This window comes from Drosophila novamexicana, unplaced genomic scaffold, assembly GCF_003285875.2.
Source record: "Drosophila novamexicana strain 15010-1031.04,08,12 unplaced genomic scaffold, DnovRS2.1 tig00001302-arrow-arrow-pilon, whole genome shotgun sequence".
Taxonomy (NCBI): domain Eukaryota; kingdom Metazoa; phylum Arthropoda; class Insecta; order Diptera; family Drosophilidae; genus Drosophila; species Drosophila novamexicana.
In genome coordinates, this window is record NW_020824849.1 from 494,863 (window position 1) to 509,907 (window position 15,045).

Consider the following 15,045-nt stretch of genomic DNA (forward strand, 5'->3'; position numbering starts at 1 on the left):
CAGCCACATTGAAAAGCGAACCTTGTGAACTATGGTCACATTTAAGAGCGCCACTATAAAAAACGGGCACACTCAAATGCACTTACACTGCAGACGAAAACTCTGCCTATAACGCATGCTTAACGTTGATTTGTACGTTAATTGCATTTCGTTGCTGCTTTCGGCATTTTTTATTTCCTGTTGTATTTTTTATATCATGGCAGCAGTTTTGCGTGATTATTCGCAAGTTGTTATTTAAATGTGAATTTTGTATTTTTTGTGTAATGTATATTTGAAAATCTCTGGTATTTAACACCAAAGCAATGCAAATAAAATATGCCAGCTCAAATGCCTAAATTACGATACCCTTGTAGAGGGTATTATCATTTTTTACCGAAGAAGGAGGCATGTCCTACTCCATAAAGTGTATATGTGCTTGATCAGTACAAATTTATGGGCGGCACATGTGACAGAGTCGGCCGAATTGGATCATTATATCATATAGCTGCCATAGGAACGCTTGGATCAAAGTTAAGTTCTTGTATGAATACATTTTTCATAGTACAAGATCTCTTGTCCAAACTTGGCCCTTATTAAAATAGTACATCATATATTAAGAAACAGATTTATGTGAAGAATCGCTGGAAAGATTCGGTTTTGTATGTACATTTCTTTTGATTCGATGATTTACCATTAACTAGTTTTAGTATGCTCCTAGAATATTTGCAAAAACGTATTAAATCAGCTGACTATATTGTGTGTGGCACCTGAAGAAATAATTTGCTTCAAGGGTATATAACATTCGGCGTGCCAAAGCAAGTCGTTCTTGCTTGTTTTCAATTGATATCATTATGTGCTTAGCTTTATTGGTTGTATGCATGATTTCCGGGTGATCGTTGCAAATTGCATAAGATACTCGCACTTTCCGCTGGATATTCCGCATTTAACATGTGTTAAATATGCTCGCAATATACCTGCCACATGCAGCACTTCAAAGCACAGTTGCAGCATGTTGCATGCTTTTAGGCAGCTAATTTAAATGCAATCAAAGGCAGCAAAGTGGTCGACTGAGACATAGCCACTGGTCAATTGTATATTTGTTTTCTTGGGATTACACATACACATAGAATTTATGAAGGAGTTCTGGAAATGGAACTGGCAAAATGTTGTATGAGCAAAATTTTGCCACGGGCCTGAAAATGTGTGCATGTGCCAGTTTTTATACTGTATGCATATATTAAAAAGGGTTTGTCTGTTTGTATTAAGCCAAATTGCCTTCTCTTAAGATACTAAAGGTTTTTTCGTAAATGCAGCATTTTTAAATGGAAAATGCAGGTCAAAGGTTCATAATGTTGTTTTTTTCGACTTCAAGCTTCACACTACGTTACTAAACTGTGTGGAAAATGTTGATTCCAACTCTAAGTTTCTTATTCGATGGATTTCAATGCTAGCTTTATTATATCTTTGCTACAAATAGCATGAGATATACTGATAAATATTAATTTTAACGACGGGCAGGAAATGGGTGAGAAAGTTATACCCAAAATAAAAGGCAAAAATCTTGCCACGGGCAAGGCCGGGATATACCCGCTAGCTTATATTTATTTCTGCAGCTCCACAAAATACCACTCACTCATTTCGTTTCGGGGAGTTACACAAACTGAAGCAGCTTTCATAAATTTCACATTTTTTTATTTGTGCAAAAATATATAAATTCCAAAGCACATTTTTTATAAACTAATTATTGCACATATTTAACACGATTTGTTGTTGTTAGCAAAACAAAAAACAAAAAAACAAAAAAAAAATGTTTTATCAAATGAGATTACAAAAATAAAACAACTGGCATGAGCGTGAAAATGATGTGTAAAACAACACGAGATGAATTCGAGTTTAATGAAAATTTGGGAAAGGGAACAAATGCACCTAAAAGTGATCCTTGGAGCCGTTGCTCTTGGTGGCTTTTCCAATCCTGATTCCCACAGTAGAATAAATACTAATGATATTTTCTTCTTTTTTTTTTGTCAGGCAACATTGAACAACAACAAACATAAATGAGAGCGATGGTAGCACATACGTACAATAATATTAACAATATCAGCGGTTGCAGCTGCTCTCAACCCTCCAGCAGCTGCGTCGTTTTGTACTCCACCGCCGAGCCCATTTCGGCGCCGAGCTTCTCCCGGACATATTCGCGTATCTGCTGCAGCTGCTGGTCGGCCGCATGCTCCGCCTTGGCCGCCCGCTTGCCCTGACGCTGCTGGCGTGACATCTTCAGCCCGTGGGCGTGATAGTTGTAGGGCGGTTGCGTGATGGCCATGGCCTCGGCGGGCTCATGAGATGGCTGGTAGTCGGCGGGTGTGGCTGCCACATCCGTGTGGCCACTCTCCGCCTGCTGCTGCTGGTGTTGTTGCTGATGCTGATGCTCCGCATAGGGCCGAATGGAGGGCAGGTCGTACATACTGGAGGCATAGTCGGCGGCGCCGCTGCTCTGTGAATTGAAGATGACCTTGGTGTGTGTGGGTCGCGGATTGTTCTCGGTAATGGGCAGCTCATGATCATGGCCAGCTGGCTCCACTTCCGGTGCTGTGGGCGGCTCCTGCTCTGGCACATAAATTGGCTGCTGTTGTTGCTGCTGCTGATGCTGCTGATGGTGTACTGCTTCTGACGGCTCAGCGTATTGTGCCTGCGGTGTCATGGCAATCAGATAGAGTTGTGGCTGGTAGCTGCTTTCGTACTGGGTCTGCTGCTGCGGCTGGGCATAGTAGAACTGCGGCTGCTGTTGCTGGTAGCCGGTGGGCGCATAATAGGCTTCAGCAGCTGGCTGCTCATATTGCGGTGCCTGGGACTGCTGGTGGCGACCTTTGTAGGTCTGATAGACGTCGTCAATGGGCGCGTACTGTATGGGCGGCGGCGTCGGGGCCACCTGATGGGCATAGGTGACATCCGGATGATAGTGCGCCTGCTCGTGCTGCTCGGGCGTATCATATGACTGTGGTGGAAGCTCCTCGCTTTGATGCTGTTTGCGCTGTTCGGCTTCTTGCAGTAGCTGCAGATATTGGGCGGCGCGTATTTCTAGATACTGTTGCAGCAGCGTTTGCAAGTGCGCCGCATACTTGGCCGGCCCGGGTATTCTAAGCACTATGACAGGTTCCTGGTAGCCAGCGACGTCACCGCCCGTCCCGCTGGACTCATGATGCGGTTGTGGCAAATCGATTTGCGGCTGCTCCGCATGCGCATGCTGTTCAGCCACCGGCTGTTGTGTCTCGTAACTGGTTTGTGGCTTCAGCTCGTACGAGTAGGAGGGTTCAATGGTCACGCTGGTCACCTGCTGATGCTGAATTGGTTGCTGTTGGGCCTGTGTCGTGCCCGGCTGCTCATAGTCAGCCGGCGAGTAGCCGGCATAGACATCGGGCGATTCCGTTGCGGGTATGTCATGCTGCGAGTACGGATAGAACATATACTTGGGCGGAGTATAGTCGTAGCCCTGATGCGCATAGCCATAGCTGTAAAGAGGCGGAACGTAAGTATTTTGCATGGCAGTAAGACAAGTCATAAGTACTGGCCCCCGTTTCAATTTTCCCTTTTGACATGACTTCTTGAAAGGTAATTTATTTACCGGTTTCCATTCTCTTTTCTCATAAACTTGGCACTCAGCTTGTAAATGTCAGGCCACGGAAATGGGAATACGAATTGAATCGCAGTTAATCATAAGCTGAATTGCATTCATTTCTATTTATAGATCAATATTATGACAAGAACTCTATTATTCCATTTTTTAATTATTGCTTTTGCTATTTTTTTCCAATTACATGTTAATTTTAAGTCAGCTATTTGCAAGGGAATGTAAAATGAAAGACTGTGTTCAATTAAACTAATCTGACTTCTATAAATGAAGGATAAATACGAAGGACAAGTGAGGGAAGTCGCTTAAACTTGAATAAGCATACATATGTTATTTTGGCATTTATCTAAAGATTTTGTGAAATAAATGTTCTTCGAATTCTTGGGAAGTCAGAGAATAAAAATATAGAAGAAAAGATTAAAGATATGTGTACATATAGATCCCTATCTATGTAAAGCAACATATGTAGCTTTAAGACCAAGACAACTAAAAATTGGAGATAAATAGATTTTGCTCTGTCTAACAGATCTCTGTCTAATCGAAATCAAAGAGTATGCGAAACATCATAAATCTGGCGTAGTTTTTCACACTATGACCATTTCTTTCGTACTAATAATAACCCGCGTGTTTTTCGGCCACAAAACAATTTGCCTAGTGCCAAACAGTAGCAAGTTTGGGTTCTTTGCAAACTGGTTCCAGGCGGCGCCACCTAGTTATGGATACATTAGAGAAGTCACTGACCCCAGCTCGCCATCGATGGTGCGCTTGTTGTTTTTGCCGCTGCCGCCGTCGTTGCTGCTGGTCGTATTCTCACGCTCCACCTTAATTTTGATCTTGTTGCCGTGTAGCTTAAACTGTTTGTCCAGCTCCTTGATGAACTCCAGATCATCGGCGGGCAAATTGCCAAAGCTGGCGGCCAGAGAAGGCGCCTTTGTCGTAGTCTTTTTGCTGGCGCTGGTGCTGGCGCTGGCAAATTTGGTGCGTGGTTTGCTGGGCTTCGTTGTGGCTGGGCTAGCGCCAGCTGAGGATGACGAGGTGATCGCTGTGGTGCTGGGCGTTTTAGTCGGTCGCTTCTTCAGTGTGGTCACCTTTTTGGGATAGCCACTGGCCGATGATTTTGTTGGCGCATCGGGCTGGCCCAAAGCGCTGGCCAAGCACAGCGCCGCGCAGAGCGTGCACTGCAATGGAAACAGAAGGATCCAAAAATGTTATGTTAAAAGATTTGATCAGTGCCCATGTATAGATGAATGTACGTTAGTGGTATCGCAAATATATATAGAGACGCGCTGATGCTTTGTTTGCTGGCACCTTTGTCTAAACTTTGGGCTCAAGGTGAGGCGCCAGCGCAGACAATCGAACGTTGCGGCGATTGCGCCAAAAGCTCTTTTGTTTTTGTGCTCTTGGCTATCGAATGGTCTCGATACAAAAACCCAAACAACCAAACAAAATCATTAAAAATCGAAACGACTCTTAAAGCACCAATAATAAAATCAAAATCAAACACTTTTACAGCTCACATAAACACACACACACACATGCACAGATGCATGTATATTTCACATTTGACATTTCGTCTATATCGATCGAATAAAGTAAATAAAGTGAATGTGCAGAAGCAGTCGGGCTGCAGTCTGGATGTTGTAATGTTGTTTTTCTATTGCATTTATGGTAGCAGTTCGTGTGGGGAAAACATTGTGTCCAACTCGCGTCCTAAGTCTTTTGTTTTGAAAATATGTATATGAAAATATGTATATAATTAGAAAAAAAACATGCCCGATTGCAACATTCGGTTAAGTTTGTATCCTCAGTCTTTTGATTTTGATATGATATATGCTTTTGGCTGATATAACTAATATTGTAAAGTTCATAGCTGATGATTTAAAAAGCATACATTAGTGAGTAAGCAGCTGATTATTAGAAAAATTTGGCCCAGTTGTAATATTTTGTCAGGTTCGTGTCCTCAGTCTTTTGATATGTATATGATATACATAGTCGGCATATATTATGATGCATACATTCGATTTATATAACTAATATTGTTAAGTTAACAGTTGGTAATTTAAAAACAATACATTTGGAGTAGGTAGCTGATGATTTGAAAAAACTCTGCTCAGTTGCAATCAAGTTCGTGTCCTCAGTCTTTTGTTTCGGCTTATATAACTAATTTGCTTAAGTGATTTTTGGCACTTTCTGTAAAGGAATGGAATCGATAGTTTTTGAATATACAAAAAAAAAAAGCTGAAACAAATTGCAAACATTTTTTAAGCGCCTTAGGTTTCCTCGGAGGATAATGCGATATTCAGCCCAGACTTGTTGTGTAAAATAATAACTTAAACTTTCGGTAAATTTTTATTCATTTATTTTTCTTAGCTATGAACTTTCCGCAGAGGTTTCCTCACTTCAAATTCCTTAAATACTTTTGATTTTGTGTTTTAGTTAGAGGTCGAACCAACATTAAGTTCCATGACTGTGTGTTTTAGTTTTTTCATCTCCAACACATTCCCAATATTTCAATTTGTTAACAAGCTTTTGCTTATTCTTGAAAACTGTTTCGGTCACCTGCTTTGTTCAATATTTCAACATTTTGCATGTGTTTAGTTGCGCGTTAACTATCTCACAGCCAGTCCGCTATAAGAGCAACATTTTTTAATTGCATTTTGTCACTCAATTACAGCGGCGATAAATCCGAAACTGGGACAGTGTGTCAAGTCAACTTAGACTCCAGACTCAACATATATAATTTAATAGCGCGCAGTGCGTTTTACTGCTCATTTTGCAATTGTTTTTACCGCAGTATGTGTGTGTGTGTCTGTGTGTGTGTTATTGCTGCTTTAATCAGGAAGACTATTTGGTAGACTTTCGTTCACCTGCTGCACGGTCGCACCTGCGACTCAAAAACAAAAATGCTCAAAAAACAAAATAAAAAAATTGCAGAAATAATTTCTGTCAAATGCTGGCACTTTGGTCGGGTGCATGTTTGTAGCTGGAGGGGGCGGTCGCTTGGTGCCGAGGAAGTCGACGAGTTTTGCTAACATGCGAATTTATGTGATCTTTGTTGTTATGTTACCCGCTTTATATAATGCGTCCAGCAGTTGTACCCAGTCCACCCTACCTACCCCTCTACCCGACACTTGCTGCCTGTCAGCCTGGCTAGCATTGATTTATTTTTGATGGCAAGCAGCAAAAAAAGCACACACACTTTGTGTAATAATTTAATTAAATTGCTGTTGTTGTCGTTGTTGTTGTTGCCTTTCACTTTGCAGAATGTGACAGCAAAATTGTCAAGCAGCTCAGGCAGAACATTGCGAAGCGCAAACACTACCACCCCGTCCACACTGCTGCCTCCCATGTCGCAAGCCCAATTAAATTGTGGCAGGTGCAAAAAATGTTGCAAAAATTTAAAAATTAATTTCCCGCATAACACATTTTAAATGCCCATTGCTAAGCAATGCGTGAGTCGTGACTCGTGAGCCACTTGCGGCACGTCACGCGTGCATCTCTACAAAAACCCGGGCAAAGAGAAAAATAAGAAATTATTGCTGCTGGCTCCACGCAACGCGTGCAAATTAGTTGTAGCTGCGTCATGTTGTTTGTTGTTGTTGTTTTTTTTTGCCGTTTGCTGTGGCTCAGTGAATGATGCAACAAAAAATGATAATAATAAAAATAAAATAGCAAGACAAAACCATAACAATAAAATGTAGATTCAACAATAACAAAGCCAAGATATTAAGTAGCCTCAAAAGACTTTGATGCTTGGTCCTGTGCTCCACCTCGCACAACCCTGCAGCTAACACAGCTGATATTATTTTATATAACAGCTTACTCACATAGGACATACCGCAGCACGTTGTAACCGCAGTGGCAAACGAGTTCTCAGTGCAACAAGCCGTCACGAAATGTCGCCGCATTTGCCTAAATACATTTTGCGGCTAAATCTGTTTGGCAATCCCATCCAGTTAGGAGATCTGCCTAATAAATCTCGATAGCCAGCTGGCCAATTAGCGTAAAGATATAGGCTGGACTGGAACTGGAACTGGAACTGGAACTAACTGATATATTGAGCTTTGTGACGTGTGGCGGACTTAAGTTTGTTTGTTGTTATTGTTGGTGTTTCTTGTTTGACGAGGCCAGAACCGCAGGCGCTTTAGCCAAAATTTACATGCAGAGACAAGGGCAAGGGCGGCCTAGCCAACGGGTAGACTCATCGCAGCTCGCGTTGAGTTGAGAGATCAGCGAAGCGATGCGATTAAAATCTTGTTTCTTTTGCCAGTTGCAAATTGAGCGGTTGTTGTTATGGCTGTTATACCCTTTAGCAACGAGGGTCTTATGATGCTGTCACGAGTCTTTAAGTATGGTCATGGTTCTTTGGAATATAAGACCGATTAAAATTATTGAACAAAAACTATCTTTATCTTTCTTGGCGAAAGGCTGCATCATATAGCTGGCCTGGAAGAAAAAAGATGACAAATGCAATTATACTTTGATGTATCAGAGTATACGTTTGCCATTTCAGATAGAGAAATCTTTTTTTTGTATCGTTTACAGTTCGCTTAAGTTTCAAAATTCAACTGAAATATGCAAAATGATTTGCCATAAGTCGGCTGTTACGCAGGCAGAAGAATTGTATGCACTTTTTTACATAGATGTTAAGTTGATATGAAAGTTGATATATGTACATATCTAATGGCAGAGCTTGGTGCAGTGTTATTTTTGTGGGGTCTGAAAACAAAAAGAAATTCAACAGGAAAATTATGTTTGTAGTGGGGCGTGTGGCATCAGCTTCAGGATCAGTGAACTGCTGTCAAAGACCGGCTAAGCTAAGCGCCACGAACTGGCCACACAAACACACACACACACACACACACACACACACACACACACACACACACACACACACACACACACACACACACACACACACACACACACACACACACACACACACACATACAGCTGCAAACTCCCACTGTGAGCACTTTCTATGACAGGCATTACGTGGCATTGCCATAGCTCCCCGCACCCCTTATTAAACAAAAGTGAAACACATCTTGCAGCTGGCCAAGCCGGCTGAGCGGCTCAGCGTCTCAGCGGCTGCAATGCAAATTAATTGAGCAGCCAACGGATGACGGCACAGGAGTAGTAGGAAGCATTTCTGGTGGGCGTCGTACACGCCTACAACAACACTTTGGAATTGCACAAATTGCAATTGCGTGCAACTTTTCGGTGGGCAGGCCACAAAATTGGCAATAAGAAAACTTCTGATTGGATGCATGAATATGTCTCAAGCTAGGCACTTGGATCTGCAACTAATTTGTGGCCATAAGATTAGTTTAAATAGTTGATAGGTCACAGCTAATGATGGGCTTGTTTGTCTAATTTGGGGCTTGCCAATGGCTGACATTGCCTAGGCGGCTCTTCCGCGTTGGGTTGGGCTAGATTATGTAAGTGCTGATGGGTTAGTGCTTCCTGCTCGTATAATACATACCAATATCAATACTAATCTCATTGTTCCCAAAGATGTTTTTGCTCGTATTTGCTGAAGGCGACGGGCCTCAGACAATGCACATTTAAATATTAATTTTCACACATACACGAACACTCGCTGAGACGAACGTGTATATCAGTACGTATCGTATGGATTGTATTTCTTTCTATTGAGTTGCTGCTTCACTTTAATAACTTTTTCGCACAGTTACATTTGCTAAATGCAACAACAAAAATAACAAAATTAATGCACACTTTCAAACAAAACAGAAAAAAAAGGAAAATTGTTTATAAACAAGATGCTGGAAAATTGTGGGAAACTTGATCGCTGATCGTGCCAACGCTCGACGGTCGTTGCGGCGTTCAAAAGTCGCGCGACTTACTGTGGCTGGCGCTGGCGGTGCGCTTGGTTTTTATGCCAACGACGACAGCCACAAAAGCAGCAGCAGCAGCAACAGCAACAGCAACAGCAACAGCAGCAGCAGCCACAGTCGCAGCGAGCAACGTCTTCGTTGCGGCAAGTCCAAGTCACTTGGCCAGTCAGTCAGCCAGCGGGAACGTGCGGAACGAGCAATGGACGAGTTCACAAGCAATGACACCTCACGTGTGTGTGTGTGAGTGTGTGTGTGTGTGTGTGTGTGCATGTCCGCGTGTGTGTCTGTGTGTATGCGTGGCTGAAGGTGTAGGTTGCCAGACGCTGCTGCAACAATAAACAAATGCAATGATTCAGGTAATTCAGATTCGTTTCAATGTTAAAATACTTGTTACACTATTTTTTTCCAAGTTCTTTGGTTACAAAAAGCCAACATATAGCAACATATACTATATTATTAGCATACGAAAAACTAAATCTTTGACTTGCTAGCACTTAACGCGACCAAAGCTATTCAGTTTTGGTTTACATAGAATTTGTGAATCTGTAATACTTGCTAGATACATATTTATTTGGTCGTATAGAAATATGTGAATTGCTGGGTGAATCGCAAAAGAATCTTTAATGCGCCGTGGTAAATGCATGTCCTTCACAGTAACGGGATCTAATAGGTATAAGACTTGCAGATTGGGACCCTTAATAAGCTCTTGTTTCGCTTTCATACAGGCGAACATATTTTCATAGAAGGTGAAAAGAAGACTGAAGATGTGAATTCCTTAGGACGTACTTAAACGGACTAATGTAATATACTTTTTCGAAATCATAGTGTGCACTCCAATTTGAGGGCACTTAATAACTAATATAATACTTATTTTTCAACTAGGTAACGGCTAGAATTATAATAAATAAATAAATAGAGGTTCTAGTAACTAACTCCGTTCAGTAATATTTGTGTTTTGAAAACAGGAGTAAGCAGTTAAACTATCCATTTCTTTGTCGGTCTATTCAAAAAAATTATACAAAATAAGGAGTATAAAACTGATTGGCTTCTTACAGGATTATTTCGTAATGATTGGGGCACATCAATATTTTCTAGTGAAGTTTACTTATTTTCTGATACTGGCTTTGAGATAGCGTATGGTTAGGTCCAAAATATATATAAAATAAACAATATTTTTAAATAAATCAATGAAACTAAAACTTAATTTGATGATATTGGCATCCGATGGTAACGAATTCTGAGGAGGCATAAAATAACACTACAATAACACAATTGGAATTAAATGAGTGACCTTGCCTATTGTTGATATTGATTTGATTCCTTTCATTTTACGAAATTTCTTTTTAAGAAGAAAAAACACCTTTGTTTGCTCAGTTCAAGTTCAAAGTCATAAAAAACTGGCGCAACGCTTGGTGTGGCGCACAAGTCACACAGAGCTGCACGAGATTCAATCTGGGATACCTTTCATTTTAGATGAATACATGTTATGCTTATTATTATGGCCATTACGATCTCCATAGCTTGCACAAAGCCAGCCCAGCGACTAGTCACAAAGCCCGAACCAATCGAAACGGAATTTGCATAAAAACAATTGTAGTGCCAACGCGATCTTCACGCGCGACTCCGCAAGTGGTGGCAATTTAATTGGCGCATTAAGATATCTGGGATCGGATTTTGGGATTTTTCAGATTTTAAGATTTTGATATTTTGGCCATTTGGATTTGGGTTGGCGCCTGGGCTTGTGTGAAAAAAGAAATGGCATAACAAAGGCGGCTAAATGCAAACGGTCAACTGTTTTCGTCAGTTTTGTAATCCGAAAACATCGCCAGCTACAAGAGCTTGGTGCGATAACGATAATGGCAATAAAATATATGAGAAGGGCAGAGAGAAAGAGAAAATATAAAATAAATTTAAAAGAAATACGAATATCACGCGCCCCGTCGCAATCAACAATCGGCAATCGGTTGCATTGTTTGAAAGTTTGTTTTAGTTATTTGGGCTTGTCTGTTTTTATTTATTTATTTACAAATTCGCTTTGATCGCATCGACAGGCGAATAAACAGCAATTGAGATGTTGACCGGCCAGTGGGCAGCCCTGTTGCCCAATGCCGTTCACCCCACTCACATGCCCGCCCTGACTGAGTACCAAGCGGCCAAGTCATCATTTCGGTCCACAGCTGCAACAATGTCAATCGGTCAGCTACTATTAGACGTCACTGCTATTATTATTATTATTTATAATGCTTTTACATATATGCTGCAGATGCGTAAAGTCGTTGGTTCCATATAATATGAAATATCATAATAATAAGCAATGATAATGCAGCTTACTCGCCCATTTGCAGAAGGTTAACGTGGGCTTTGTCCATGCCGCTTATAATGCTTGTCAGCAGCTGAAGGAAGTCACATTCGAAACACCGACCAGTCAATACACTACACCTCATTAATGTGAAGCGTACAATATGTAGTTTTCTTATAAGTTTTCCCAAAAGTGGATCATACAAATAACTCTAGTTTATTTATAGCAAGTGTCCTAACTGATGCCATTGCACATGTGCCCAATCGATAGAGTTAAGTGAATAAATAACACAAAATAGCATTGTCAGAAAAAAAAGGAAAAAATATATTTTTATTGTACAACGACAACAATCGGCCTGCATTCGATTCGTTTCGAAGGTGAGTTCCCTTTTATGCTTACGTGCATGCATTTAAATACTATGGAGCATCTGGAGCGAGCCCTTGGGCCTCACAAGGTCAAAAATTTAATCGGCATCGGTGGATTTAGCAATTGTTAATTTTTCCGGGGGCGTATGCATATTTGTCTGCAAACCTTGTTATGATTAAGTCAGCTGCTAAATAAACTGAGCTTTTATATGTTAGATCTTTTAAAACAAGAAGTTAACTTGTGGTCGGGTACGTATTACACCTATCATCAAAGCATGTAAGCCTGCAAAACCTGCTTAAACTTATGAGAATCGCATAGTAGGGCGACATTATAAACAATGGTGTTGCATTTAATTTGCTAAACAGCGGAGGAAGTTATAAAAAACTAAAATACACTAGGCCTGCGTTTGGGCTAACAGAACATAAGCTTATCCACATGCACATATGTGTGTATGTGTATGCAAATGTGAATGCAATGTGAATATATGTGTTTTTTGCGCATGAAAAAGTGCATGTGATTATCATACACACAAAAAATTAGCAAGCCGCATACGTTTGGTATAAGAGATTCTATATAGCTAGTTTTACTCGGCCTTGCTCGGGCCATATTTGACAAAAAGCATCGATAATCGAAGTGCGATTCAAAAGATAACTTAATTAAACTTCTGGTATTTTAGTGTACATAAAATATGCGGACCAAGTCAATGTTTGAAGAAAAAGCGGATTCGTATATCCTAAATGTGAATAAAAACAATTGCGAACAATTAAATTAGCAAACGAGCACTACTTACTCAACATTATTAGAGTGAAACATGTAAATTGGAATCTAATTAAAGTGGTTAATTTCACTAAATGCCGAACAATTTGTAAAATAATTAATTCAATTAGCTGTAAATGAGTTAGGTTTTGAAAAGATAATGGGACAGTTGCGCTACAAAACCCGTTTGCTTAGCACTCCTTTTCGGCTAGCTCAAACTGGGCAAGCTATATGGTAGTTAAAGCATTTTTTATACTTTACTTATATATGAAAGCATGGCAGCCAACCAGACCTACTTGAAATCATGAGAATCGCATAGGAGGGCAATAGTAAAAATAATATCAAATAAATAAATAACAAAATAGTTTAATTAATAAAAAACATGATAGACTCATGCAACACTTTTTCGTGGGTTAGCCGACCTAGGGATTGGATTTTTAAAAACCCTTGAATTATTTTGTTTGTAGAGATATAAAATTATTTTTTGATACTGATTGGCCAATCAATCAGTCAGTGAGTTGGTTGGGCAGTCAATCAATCAGTCTGTGAGGTTAAAAAGTTAATTAAATTTGGATATACATGGGCTTGTTTGGCCTCTTTTGAGGCATGTAGTTATCGATAAACATATCGATAAGTTCAGTGTTGGATAAGAAGGAAGTGCGAGCAATACAAACAGTCTAGTTGACAGCCTACTTATTATAATCATGGTCTTTAGCCAACGTTAGCTGAAGATGAGCGGAAACTGGGCAGTTTGAACATCCTCTTTTTCACATACGACTGTTTGGAATTAATTGATGGCAAGCAAACCACAGCAGACAATGCAACAATTCGGCTCAGAGCTAACATTGTGGCAACTTCATTAACAGCCAAAATACGACCTCTTGATGCCACAGTTTGTTGTTGCTGCAGTTGCTGCTGCTGCTGCTTCAGTCGGCAGTCGGCAGCGACTGTGCAACACTTCCTACTTGCATAAATTGTACAGTGTCGGACTTTCGAATATACAATCCGATACAACAAACACACTGCCACACAAATCATAATTTTGCAGCATCGCTGCGCGAAGATGCGACGCGACGTCGACTGCTACGGCGACTGCGACTTGGGTGCAGCTATGCCATTTGGCAGGTTTGCTTTGGCGTCTGTTGATGCGGCCGGTGTAATTGTTTGTTATTGGTAGCTCGTCGGTTTATGGACGCGATTACATCAGCAGCGGGCGCATAGACTAAAGCGCTAAAGTCACATCTTCCATACGGATTGTCGCTAGATTCGATTGGCTTTGCTTCGCTTTAAATGGCCTGGACATGGGACATGGCTTGTTATGTGAGCACGGCGCAAACAACCACACTCGCTCTTCGGGATAAGTTGTGACATATGAGTGAGTGTTAGACATATATACATACATTTGTCATTAAATATGTACACATGAATAATAAGCATTCGCATATATACTAACTATCCTGAGACTTGGTTAATAGAAATTGAGAATGTAATCTTCGATTTTAAACAAATTTACCACAATTTGTTAACCCTGTGCAATAATAAATAATATATAATTTATAAAACATAACATAATAAAAATATGAAATAAATAAATATTGAATAATATTTAAAATATAATTAATAAGAAATAATCAAGAGGGCTGGCTTAAATGAGTGTAGAGATTCTAGCAAGCAATATTTAAGAGCATTTGACCTGTAAGCCAAATACTCGTTTTATACTCTTGCATAGGGTATTATAGTTTTATCATGAATCATTTAAGCTCAGCAATTACGAGCTTTATTATAATCCCAACTTGATGATTGCAAGGGCATTTAATATTCGATGTGCGCAATAAGGTTCAACTTTCTTTATAACACTAAGTCACTTTCGCCATAAGAATGAACAGTAATACTTAAATATTTGTTCAAAATAAAGATTATTGATTTTAAAATAAATTGTTTAATCTCTATATTTAAAACTGATCGACTGACTGATTGGTAATCAATCACAGCCCAGAAGGTTAGAGCTAAGAAGCTGAAATTTGCACTCTAGTTGCATAATGTGATGAAGGTGCACGTTATGACGGGGTCTCGAGAAATTCCACTCGCACGTGTGGAACAATTGCGGAAAAACCTATTTTTCCTTTCTACATCCAAGCTTCCTCGATGGAAAATGCGATTCA

At 40.3% G+C, this 15,045-nt stretch overlaps 1 protein-coding gene across 1 annotated transcript; it reads right to left on the reverse strand.

Annotated features, from left to right (window-relative positions):
• Nucleotides 1–1,834: 1,834 nt before the first annotated feature.
• Nucleotides 1,835–9,327, reverse strand: LOC115767050 (chromatin modification-related protein eaf-1). Its single transcript, XM_030711182.1, has 3 exons — nt 9,090–9,327; nt 4,346–4,782; nt 1,835–3,485 (listed from the first exon to the last, which is right to left on the reverse strand). The coding sequence occupies exons 1-3, from the start codon at nt 9,108–9,110 to the stop codon at nt 2,096–2,098; spliced, it is 1,848 nt and encodes a 615-aa protein (XP_030567042.1). The 5' UTR covers nt 9,111–9,327; the 3' UTR covers nt 1,835–2,095.
• Between the last annotated feature and the right edge of the window lie 5,718 nt (nt 9,328–15,045).